Source organism: Vanacampus margaritifer, chromosome 16 (assembly GCF_051991255.1).
Source record: "Vanacampus margaritifer isolate UIUO_Vmar chromosome 16, RoL_Vmar_1.0, whole genome shotgun sequence".
NCBI lineage: Eukaryota > Metazoa > Chordata > Actinopteri > Syngnathiformes > Syngnathidae > Vanacampus > Vanacampus margaritifer.
The window spans coordinates 14,693,829-14,706,610 of NC_135447.1; the positions used below are offsets into that span (position 1 = coordinate 14,693,829).

The 12,782-nt window shown below is 39.5% G+C and overlaps 1 protein-coding gene across 12 annotated transcripts in view; it reads left to right on the forward strand.

Annotated features, from left to right (window-relative positions):
- The window catches only part of auts2a (activator of transcription and developmental regulator AUTS2 a), a 380,719-nt gene that overhangs the window by 99,243 nt on the left and 268,694 nt on the right, over positions 1-12,782 (forward strand). The window contains exon 1 of one of the 12 annotated variants that reach the window (XM_077547726.1): positions 4,965-5,267. The exons of 10 other annotated variants lie outside the window; for them this stretch is intronic. In XM_077547726.1, coding sequence (XP_077403852.1) covers positions 5,220-5,267 — 48 coding nt within the window. In that variant the 5' untranslated portion in view covers positions 4,965-5,219. Of the gene's footprint in view, positions 1-4,964; positions 5,268-12,782 lie in introns of those variants that run through there. One more of the 12 variants, XM_077547724.1, reaches the window with a different exon arrangement.

A 12,782-nucleotide genomic window follows, 5' to 3' on the forward strand; every position in this document is an offset into this window, starting at 1 on the left:
GCTCGAATTAAAATATCACCTCCTACATGGCCTACAGTAGCTCTGGCAGGGTAAATATTGCTACACAGGTTCAGTTTCCTCCCTAGCCTTTCCTTTGTTTGTTCTTATTTCTTACATTGTATTATTTAAACCTTTTTGCGCAGACTTTGTAAGACCCTGAAAGCTTTAAAGATTAAATCAGCTTATAAGATATTTTCAAAAATGAAAGGCCTCTCTAGTGTCTCCATCTTTCTCTGCTTTTGTGATAGCAAATTAGATCATATGACTCAAGACTGGTGACTGATACGGTTGAACATTTGTGTTGCTGTAGTGTCAACGATCTCTGTGTGTGTTGTTTTGGAAGCACAAGATGTGTGAGATGCTTGCCATTTCCCGTGTTGTACACAAGCATACACCTGCCTGTGCATTTGGAACTCTAGTGTTACGCAAACAGATACATTTCCACACTAAATAGACATGGATGCATTAACTTCAGTCTACTTTATATGCATGAAATTCCAGGGCATCTAAAGCTTTTACATTGCTTTGCACATGCGGGATGGAAACAGAGACTGTTAAACCACAGGCAACATTTGCAAAGAAAAAAAAAAGTTTACTGAGTTCTCTACCAAGTGTAACCCTTGAGCCATCTTAATTTTCATCCCTACTGTATTAAATAGTAGTAGTAACATGAAATGATGCTCGACTACATCCTGACTTTTGTCGAGGTGCTTTGTCAAGATGAGCATAAGACTGGAGCCGACCACAATACGCCCACACTGCATAAAATGTTCCTGTTGCTGCAAGGTCAGCGCAAGAACACTTCACTTTTTTTCCCCCTTTTTCTTATCTATTAACTTCAGAATTTTTTACATTATAAGCAACTTTGTTATATTTTATGAATCATCCGGCATTGTCTTGCATTAAATTTTTACAACTAATTGCAAATTCTGGGGTATTGATGCTTATTTTTTTTTTCAATTTATGTATGCCTAGATCATAGGGATTATATGTATGTATAATAACTACTTAATCTTCAGTAACTACTGTATCTTCTGTGGTGGTGGTGGTGGTGGTTGGTTATAATTTCATGAAAAAGTCAGTTTCTCATTGTTTGGCAAATGGGAGGTGGAGTGCATCGTGTTACCGCAACCGGTAGACGGCGGACTGCTCTCAAGTCAATTGGGGGGGTGTAGGGAATAAAGTAAGGGGGTCCTGTGTGAACGTGTTATATATATATATATATATATATATATATATATATATATTTTTTTTTTTTTTTTTTTTAAGGAAAAAGTAGTTTTGGATACCTCACTTGAGGTTCAAATTAGGTCTTGAGCAATGCTGGTGGCCCAGAACGTTAGCTCACCGGTAATGCTTGCATTGCCAAACTGGAGGGTGTGGGTTCAATCCCCACTTGCCCCAGTTAACAAAATAATAATAATGACTTCATAATAATAATACTTAAAGGTTGGGCTTACAACATTTTGGCATTATTCATTTGTCAAGGCTTCAAAAGAGAGTCATGTTTTTTGCTTTATTTTCTACCAATATATAGGAGGCATACGTTAAAATAGTTATAACCAGAGCTATTTATAGAGAGAGTTTGGCCAATTCTGTTTTCAGCAGGGTAACAAGATGGCGTCCATTTGTCATGTGACCAGCAGTTGACCAATCACAGCGTGGCTAACCACAGCATGATTGGTCCACTGCTAGTCACATGACAAATGGACGCCATCTTGTTACCCTGCCGATAACAGAGTTGGCCAAACTCTCTCTATATATGGCTCTGGTTATAATGTATGGCCTTTTTGAGTAAACATTAAGTATCATATAAGTACCTCAAGGCGGGCCCAGTGTCTTTTTTGGTAATGAAAATATGGTCACCCTAGCTAAATATTATATTTTAGGTGATGAATATGAGAGTTTGTTATTTTAACAGTTTTCATGCTTTATCTGTAAAACTTAAAATGTTTCGCTACTAGTTGAAAGCAAGATAAGTGAGCTGTCTGACTCACCAGTATTAGCTGGTAGCTGACCGGCTGTGAGTAGATCAATTGAATCTGCCAGGCTAGAAGCTGACTTTGGTTTGTTATTAGGCCGCTTATCGGCTAATTTGCTGAGAATGAGTTGGATGGAGAGTGCGGCTGTTAGCTTCCTTGTCAGATGTCAGATGGCCAGACGTTAACTGGCTGGTAAATTAGTGCTGTAAAAGACTGAAGAGGACCATTAGGGCTCTGAGATCTGCAGACTTGGGTCAGTTAGTGAAATGTAAACATGGTGAAGCTGCAATTAGCTGTTATGCTGCAAACAAATGAAATAGCTGCCAACAGAAGTAAAGTCAGCCCTGAGTGTAAATGCTTTTAAATCCAACAAAAAATTGCTTTTTTTCCTATACCTTTGATCACGGTCTTCTAAACATTTTAAAATCATGTTTGTTCTTGTAAATTTAAAATTTTTGGAAGCTACTTTTGTTTTCTCTGCTTTGGTCCCAAATGACTGTTGTGTTCGTTGATACTTGTAGATGTTGTCTTTGCGCATTGTGTTGCCTTATAAAACTGCCTTGCCTTGTAGTGTAAAGTTTATCTGTATTTATTGGATCACACATTGGCTATTTCTTAAAAGTCACATGGCTTTATTGTAAAAGGCTAATGGCTCATGCAAATGTGTGTTGTATTTGCTGCATTTTAGTCCTGACCATTATTAATAGTATAGTTGAATTGCAAGCACACGGAGACCTTAACAACTAGCATTGAAGAACACAGAACAAGTCTGAAGTTGGGAGGCAAAATACGGAGCGCTAAATTTTCCTGTTTTATTTGTGTGTATGCTCAGATGTTCACTTGTTTTGGGGTTTATGGTGGATAATGTAAGATTTTAAGTATTTATGTTGTTACAAATTTGATGGACTGTGCCATTTTGATTCTGGTGCTGTACTACTCATATGGTAAAAGCTCAAAATAAATTATTTAATCTGCACCCTTAATGAGCTGTACTTTGTTTGTTTGTTTTTTTAACTCTTTAACTGCCAAAAACGTTAAATAACGTTTAGTAAAATCCTACGGAGGAGCGCCAAAGACGTTAAAAGACGACAAGTTTTTTTTGTTTTTTTTTTGTTTTTTGGGGGGGAAACGGGTGGAGGAAAGCCTTGGCCAGCTGTGCTGAAAATATCAAGCAGATTTAGTTAGTATAATGCCTATTTTTGGCCCCTAGATGGCAGCGATGACTCTCTTTGGACAAGATTGGTTAGGCGTCAGAAGAAGACGTGAGGCGGAGCTAGAGTGTTGAGGGGACAATGGCTGAGGAAGCCATAATGGCGACCGGTTGCAAGCAGCTCACGCTTGAGCATTTTTTCAAAGACGAAAAGCATCGACCAATGCTAAAGAGCACATTGATGACGACGATGATGATGATGGTGACTCCGAGGTTGACGCCGAAGTTGGAAGCGTTAACGCGGCGGCTATGATCACGTCATAAAGCCTCACCGGTTAGCGATGCTAACGCCGGAAAACGCGGAGCACAACCGAGCACTTCTGCTCAGGCGGACGTTCAATCGGACGACGAAGAGTGCCCCGAGTCCAATGCATATTCATCGGAGTAGTGGGTACAGTCTGATCACGGAGAAGACACTGGTTATGGATTACGATGCCACCATGAATGGAGCGGATAAGATGGATCAACCACCCGGTATAGGAACTGAAGGACAATGAGGAAGCCAGACGTAACACCACCGTAACGTCACCGTATCATGATCCTGAGAGTAGACTTGATGGCAACATGGCCAAACACACACTGCAGTATATGCTTGCTATTTCCCGGAAAAAAAAGCCAGCAAGAAAGTGTAGCTAATCTGTTGTGCAAATCCTGCTGCGTCCACTTGCACGCAGGGGAGTGTTACAAAAAGAAAAACTGTATTTGAAACATCCACACAATTGTAAATAGTAACACGGTTGCACACATTTATAAATAGTTTGCCAAATTGTTTTGTCAAATTGTTACACTGTTGAATGTAAATAAACGTATTTTGCTAGCAAAAAACGCTTTTTCATTGTTGGTGGTAGTGTTTTACAGAAGTAAAGCACTGTTTCGGTGTTTGTGGCATCATTCGTGGAAAAAAAGGTGTCAAATTCACTAGAGTGCATGAAATAATATCGTTTCACAAAAAGCTTGATTTCTCCGTTTTTTGTTTCAAAACAGAGCATTTGGGTGAAACTAACCATTTTCTATTGTTGATTACTGAAAAACGGAATAAGGTAGAAACAGACTTTTTTTTCTGATGAAAGATGAGAGTTCAATCTTTCATTTGGTAGTATGTGTGTTTCCATAGTCCAAACACAAAATTTTCTGTGGACCTTGAAAGATCAGTCAAAATGCTTAAATCGGCTGGCACTGACGGCATCCCTTTTCTGAAAACGTCTGGCAGTCAAAGAGTTAATATACATATGTCACCTGATATCTAATGACATAATAATACCATTCTGAGTAACTAATCGACTGGCTAATAGCTATCACACAAATGAGAATGACAAAACAAAACCTCTCAAGTTGTTAAATTTCTTCTTGGTCAAGGTTGTTTGTAGAGTTCTTGAAAATATTTTATTATGAAGCATGAACTCCATTTAATGTGAAAACAATGCAACGGAATTCGACTGAGCATTTTGTCGACGCTGTCAGAGTGTGTTTGTCTCGTGGAAGTGTTGCTCCTTCGGGTTGAGACCAGCAAAAGAGGCTACTTTAGTCTCTTGAAAAAATAAGAACAGCTCAAAAAAACACCGGATTGTGATGGAGAAAAGGGTTAAACCAGGTCAAACTGATGGAGTTTAACAGCTTTCGATCAGCCAAGGCAGAAAAATGCTAATAGTACTGACATGAAGCAGATTTTAAAAAGAGGGAGAAGACATTGAGGGAGGTCGGAGATCTAGCCTTCAGAGTTTGTGCAGTCAGAAGGCAAACATTCACCTCTGCTGGCATCTGCCACCACGACCCAATGGTATCTGTGGAGCTCTTCTGTCAGTCATCCAAGCCTGCCACACAAATGCACACAAACACCCCCTCACACACACACACACAAGACGAGGAAAGAGGAGAAACAGTTTCAGGCGTTGAGGCTTGAAGTCGGACACAGTGAGATAGAGCAAGCATAAGGAGCAGCAGCGATACTGCACGGCACAGTCGACGTTTGCATTTGGAAGCGATTTTCTCTCTGGATATTCAATCACTCAGTTACACTGGAGAGAAGAATGATCAAGTCCAGTTGGTTCTATGTCAAGTTCAAATATAACGAGAAGGTAAGTCCATATGTTTCCTTTCCCCCTTTTTATGCCTCATAACTTTGAGCTCACGGTTTCTTCGCAATTATGGATCCTTCTACTATTAAAGGCTCGTAAAAATGTTGAAAGATGTAGTCAAGCATGGATAGTGTGTCAAGACTTTTTTTTATCTTTGTCGGTGTCTGTTTATTCTTTTTTTTTTTCCTGGAGTCTGGTGTCTGTTTATTCTTAGCAAAGATTTGTAGGCCAGTGGTGAAGTGGAAATTAAAAACATTCTTTGTGTTATTCCACCCTTGGGAACAGTAACTCTTGGGTGCCGACGGTGCTTTTTTTTCACCATTTACATATTTTCATAAGAATGTATATTTAAACATTACACACATTTTTGCATTCATATGGAAACGTGTTTTTTTTAAGACATACACACAAAACTATAAAAATTGTAAATGCAATATTTTAAATTATATAAAACTTGGAATAACTTAGACCAGGGATAGGCAAGTTCGGTTCTAGAGAGCCGCAGTCCTGCATGTTTTCGGTGTCTCCTGCCTCCAACCCAGGTGTTACAAATCATCAGCTCATAATTACTTTCTGCAGGAGCCTCTCAGCTGTGTTCGAGGAGGGAGACATCAAAAACATGCAGGACTGCGAACTTCCCTACCCCTGACTTAGACCACTAATTTAAAATCCCTAACCTCCATTTCAAGCAGGACTTGAAAAAATGTGTATTGTTTGCAAAAGGTACTGCCTTCCGGCAGGAGATTCTGGGCCCCCAGAGCCAGGCTGAACCGCTACAATAACTCATTCCTGCCGACATCCATCAAACTGCTTAATAACCAACATTAACTAAGTGGTGCAATATATATATATATATATATATATATATATAGGAGTGTGTGTGTATATGGGTGTGTACAGTCCTCATGTATGTACTTCTCTACACATGTATACTTCTGTGAAGACTTCTATTTATTTGCTGCACTTAATTATCTCTCTCTATTCTGTTGTTTTTCTTACTGTAAACTACTGCTGCACTTCTTTTTTAATTTTGATGTTATCTCTTTCTATTCTGTTGTTTTTTCCTTACTGTAAACTGCATCTGGACGGAGTCCAGGAAAAAGTTCCCCACGGGGAAAATAAAAGTATATCGTATCATATCGTATCGTAAAAAATGTGATCACTGTAGTTCCATATCTCATCTCAAAACCACAGCCATGTGTTGTTACAGCTGATAAATCATTAATGCAGTAAGTGATTCACTTGTCTGAACTCGATAGCTTTTGCGCTGGAATTGAGTCTGATGAGAGACAAGCCCTCAATAGCGACTGTCTTTGGTGTATTGATGTCATTACGTTGGAACAGCCACTAGGCTTTGCTAATGATGAGGATGGCTATGGTTGCCGTTATCTTAAGCCTGTTACCCAGTCATGTAGCCACGGAGGCCGCTTCTAGCGACCATCAATTGAGTCAGTGAGCTGTCATTAATCTCATCTGCTGCTCATGCCGCAGATCTCTTGTAACATGACTAGCGGTTTTGGTCATGACCCCATCCACTCATTCAATTAGCCTCTTAGCATCAATCATCTGCCATGCAGTACCGATAAAGCTTTTTTTGTTTTATCAAACATTTTAAGGTGGACCTCTGCTTGCTATGAATCATGCCTGACTCAACAAAGTTAAAGTAAGATATTTGGTTTGGTGGAAAAAAATTTACTTGACTTAGTCATTGTTTTACTAAGTGTGTGTTATGAGATTCTTTGTTTTTGTCTAATACATATCTTGTAACGGAACCATTTTTGTAAGGATGGTCAGCAGATGATTTTTAACACAAGATTCCACTGGCAAAGCAGAGATGTCACATTTAAGAGAAACTCAGCCAAGTAACGAGTTGGAAGACAAGTCAACGCAACCATGACAACAGTACAAGTGCTTGCTGGCAGTTTGTGGTGTAAAAGTACAGGATGGAGCTCAGTGCCATGTTGGCATTCCTTCCAATCACTGCGTATCTCTTCCCATCTGGCTTAAGTTAAGTAGAAAACATTTCCAGTCACATTTGAGCACAATAAGTTGGGATGAAGCTTCAAATGTGATGGGGATAAGACAATGATTATGTTACTGACAGCCATGTTTCTACCAAGAATTGTAGTCTACTCTACTCTACTTTACTCTACTCTACTCTGGCTTTTATTTCGACTGCAAGGTCTGCAAATATAAATGGGAGGACAATATGAGCGTAAATAATGTGACATTATCAGAGGTGGCGAATCCAGGTCCAGAAAGTAAAAACGCTGCCACAGTTGACTTAAGCCATTGATGCTTGAGCTAGCTCCCTAGCAGGTAAACAAGCGCCACGGGAGCTAGCTAAGGAGATAGCTAGCTAGCACCTGGGGCTAAAACCAGGGTTTTTACTTTCTGGACCTGGATTTGCCACCTCTGGACATTATTTGGCAATAGTAACTCGACCATGAACTGTCATGTCTTGGTGTGTCATAGTTGCTTGTCACTGTAATACTGGTGTAGCTGTTTTACGTAATTGACCAACAAAAATTATTCTGATTCTGATACTGAAACAAGAAAACTCATCTTTAAACTCCCCTTTGTTGTAAACCATAGTATTTTTCCTCTTAAAAAAGCACATTTGCTTTTCTCCATTTCATTCTTTATGTTCAGTTCAGAAGTGACAATTCTCGGTTTACCAATCAATAGACAGCAGCATGTTTAGTTCCGCCTTGAACGAACCCATATACAGTACTTCGCCAACACATACCCTAACGAAAGTGATGTAAAAACTAGGATATTATTTTGCTATGGAATCACAAAGCAAATGTTTATATATTAAAATTGACCCAGCAGCATGTGTTTCCTCCAAAAATGACAATGTTTGTATTCCTCTTTCAAGGTGGCCATTTCTGGTTTTCTCCCACACTTCCCAGTCAAAATACTAAAATGTGTCTGCGTGTTCTAAGGGTCTGAATGTTTCAGAGGAGAAGGAACGTTTATGTAGCCATCTGCTTCTACTGCTCTAAGCTGTCTGTCCTCAGGAGCAGCCAGTCTGTGTAATTGTGTTTGATTGACAGGCACGCTTTCAGCAGTATGCCAATAGGAAGTGACCTTAAACAAGCACTGCCATTTCTGACTGAATGCTTGTCTTTCCTGTTGGCCCTTCCTCCCTCACTTGCTGAAGGGAAAGGGTGAAAGGGGCTCAAAGCCTGGTGGCTTCTGGGTTAAGAACTCAGGGTCACCGTGTCTAGGGAAAGAGTAATTGCTATCACTGTGTGTGGGCTTATGTGCTAAAGTGAGGGGGCATGAGAGGGAGGGTGTCTGGAAGGTTGGTTACATTCCTCTGAGTGGAACAACAACATTGCAGTCCTGCTCGCAGCTCTTTATCCTCTTAAGTTTGTGCCAAGACCCCCAGTGTGCCAACTCTGCAGTTGCAGACCCATGGAGGGCGACCATCGACCTGATTCACACTGGACTAATTTAATCAAAGGCATACCGAGAACTGGCTTGTTCTGTATTCAGAGAACTCCATGGCTATTGTAAATGATGCTCTGTGTGTACGTTTATTCTTTTGTACAAAATTTCTCGTTGTGACTGACAGGGACTAAGCCCACAGTCAAACAACATTCTCAAAGATCAGTAGTGTGAGAACCCCTTAGATTTTTCCTTAACTTGTTGCATATAATGCTAGAGTTTAATCATTTGACTGACACAATCTTCTCCAAAGTTGGTTATTGGCATATTGGTTGGTCACATGGTTTTAAAGCATCACAGAAGCTAGTGAATTTAAATGATTTTAAGCGGTTGAATAGACTGTGACATGAAGTGCAGTCAATATTTGGGTTAAGGTCAGAATTCCGGATTACACGCTAGAAGCACTGATTTATATACTTGTATTTGCTGTATGTGTATGTAGGCACAAACTGTTGCGTTTTCGCTGTAGAGACACAAAATAACGTGAAAACGCAGCGGAGAAATCAATGTATGTAAGGGAGACTCCTTTAGCAAGTAGGACGGGGATGCGTATACAAGTCGTGATTCCTTGCGAATCAAATAAGCAAAGAAAAGAATACGAAGAAGAAAATAGCGAGCAAAAAAAATTGCCCCGATCGATCAAGATATTCCGAATGAGTTTAATATATGAGCAAGAATTCCAGTTATGAAAGGAGTAACCCAGGAGTCTTATTTGGGTTTTTAAAAACCCTTATAAGAGCATATTCGGGTTATTACACATGTTTACATGGCCTTACAGAACCCGAATATTGCCAATACTCGGGTTTTAAAAGGGTTATTGCCTGCATGTAAACATAGTGAATGTGACTTGTCAACCCAGACAAATATAGTATTTGTGACTTAAGACATTAATGAGCTTCCAAGACAATCTTGACTATCACTGTCACAACAAGTTCCACATCTGCCTCAGCACCAGCCTTACCTCCTAAATGTATTTGATTTTGGAGGCTCCAGAAAAATTGGGTTGAACTTGGAAATTCCAAATGTAAATGTGTTATTTTAGAAGTGTGCATCAAAATAGAATATACATTAATCAGGGCTCAAGAAGTAGCTCTCAGTTTGAAAAAGGTTGGTGACCCCTGAGTCAAAGCAACATGTGCTTAGAACTTGTTCGGCTACTATCTTCGTTGTTGGTGATGGTCATATAATGCATGTGACCAAATCTGTCACACTAAATGACAGGTCTCAGCTTTGATACCGATAGCTTTTGTAAAGCATTCCAAATCAGATGTGTTCCCTCATACCAAGCAGGGCTGCAGATTGATGTCTATTTACTGTGACTTTGTTGAAACATAGTGGTTGACTGTAATGACTATAATGACTGCAAGAAGCAAGAGTGTGGGGTGTGAGTTATCATCAAGGGAGATTGATTGCAGTGTTAGATGATGTCAGTGTGAGATGTAAGTGTGGACAACTCTTAGGTGGTTTGTTTGAAACAGAAACCCAAGTAGGAGGGTGAAGCTATACAACCCATAGATGTACTGTGCATTTCTATTGCCTATTCTGCTCTAGGAAAGACTTGAAGAATAAGAATGTTAGAGATCGATTGCTTCAATGTGTATATCTCTACGTAGTGTGAATGTGTTTGACACTTCAGAGGTTTGTCTCTCAGTAGCTTATGTTATCCTGTCCTACTCAAGAAATAGCATATGTGTTGATCTGCATGAAAGCTTTATCCCTCCGCCAATCCATCCATGCATGAACGACTTAAATGAGGGTTTATTGGAGCCATTTTAGCCAAGGCAGTTTAAATGATTTATGCCTAAAAGCTGGAGCAGTAAGAGGCTTACAGGACTCTTGACCCTCGGGATGCTTGTCACAAAGCGGGATCCGTCAGTTTTTTCTCCCTCCCCTCTCCAGAAACGCTTACTTACCGTACTTTACAGACACATCCAAATTCCAGTGGGGCACTCCGCAGCTTGCCGAAAGGATTACAGATAAATCCCTGCAAACTCCAGATGTTTTCCCAGGCAGCACACAGCAAGGAAACACAGCCCATCCCCTGTAAACATCTGTCTGACAAAACTTTGACAACAGAGGAGACAACAGAATCTTAGAAGGAGAAAAGTGGCTTGACGAGTTAGATTTTTTTAGTGTTAAATTTGTTTATGAATCATTAAGTGGCTTTGCAAACCATCTTGTGTCTCTGCTTTTGCTGAGCTTTAAAGTGGATGAGTGTAGTCAAGTGTATATCTCAAATATTTGGTGGATTTACAATTGTAGAATTCGTCAAGCATTTGCTGAGCTACAGTTACAACAGTTTTTCTACAAATCGCTACACAGTAAATTTTGTAGAGTAAATTTTACTCTAAAAAAGACTATATTCGGTCCCAGTCTAAATAGAGTAAACTTTGTATGCGGAAGAGAGGAAAATATACATATATAAAAGCCTCAACAGTTGAGGAACAATTACAGAACCTTCAGGTTGGGAGACGGCCAACCTAACCACTGACCGATGCCACTCCTACCAGGCGGAATCCTTGCATCTCCATTTTTTTGGGACACATCAGCAATATGTTAGCTAACAATAAGTGTAGCATAGCTCAAGTGAAAGTGGTAGAGTGGCTGTCTTCCATGCTGAAGGTTGTCGGATCGTTCCTTGTGCGTTTTATGGTTGTTTTGTTTTTAGTATTTTACTCTCTCTTCCAAATGTAAAAGTTTACTCGGTTTAGAGTGGGACAAAATATAGTTTTTAAAATTAAATTTACTATATATATATATATATATATATATATATATATATATATATATATATATATATATATATTATAAAAGTATACTTTGAGTGTCCCAGCATCCGCTTTGCTTGCTTACAAGTAGCTTATCAATGGGAATTCTCACACCTCCTTAACCTCCAACGGTCCCATTATCACGACATCAATATGTTGCACCTCTGCTCTCAGCTAATTGGCATCACATTTTGTTTGACCTCTGGGTCTCTCTGCAATTTATACAGCACACTCAAGTGGAACACATTCCCAGTAAGGCTTTGTTTAAAGGGTTTATGATGAGTAGATTATTAGACAGAGGGCATTGCCTCGTGGTCTTCAACTTGGTGAGATGAGGTGCTGACCAATGTCTGGATCACTGAATAATTGCAGGCCAGAGAGAACGCAAGAGCAAAAGAGAGAGAGAGCCGTCTGTGTAGCCACTAGGGACAGGCCTGACAGATGGATGCAGCGAATGACTGCATGCCTAGCCGACTGGAAATGCAACTTTCACCCAAACAGACTGTATGGCGTTCTCCTCTTGTTCAACCGTGTTTAATATTGAAAATATGACACTGTCAAATCTTAAAATCTTAAAAAATTTAGTTTTATTACAAGTTTACTTGTACAGATTTAGCAAGAATTGCAAGACAATCTAAATGTTTTTTGTTTTTTTACATTTGTCATGCTGGGCTGTTTAGTGTCAAGAAGCATTACCAAAACCTTTTAAGATGCATGCAGTTTGCATTTGCTTTATGTCATTGAAATAACATGCCATAATTGTCATATACTGCACATACAAATTATTAGGCAAGAACACCAACAAGTAATATTTTATTTTAAAAAGCATGACTAAATAAAAAGTCCATGCTTGGCAGCCTTAGTGTAGCTTGTGGTCAGTGGCGGTGGGATTATTAGTTTGAATGTTTGTATGTCTCCGTATATGTCCTGTGATTGACAGACAACCAGTCCAGGCTGTCTGCCTTTCACTCCAAGTCAGCTGGGATAGGCTGAAGAGTTTAAGTGTAGTATAAAATGGATGGATAGATGGATGTGATTAAAACTTCACAACTGAATTCAACTAATTATTGTTTGAAAACTATGTTTCCCATTGCACTCCAAAAGCCTTATGGGTATCCATGTTCACAAATGCAGCTTTGTATTCTGCTGTTGACCTTCCAAGGTCAAACACAATCCATCCCAGAGCTCTGGGTCGACCTCCAATTAGTTTGTGTTTAGTGGATATGCAACTGAGGAGAAGGGATTGCTGAAAGACTGTCAACTTAAGAACTCACTTTTTTTTTTTTTTACA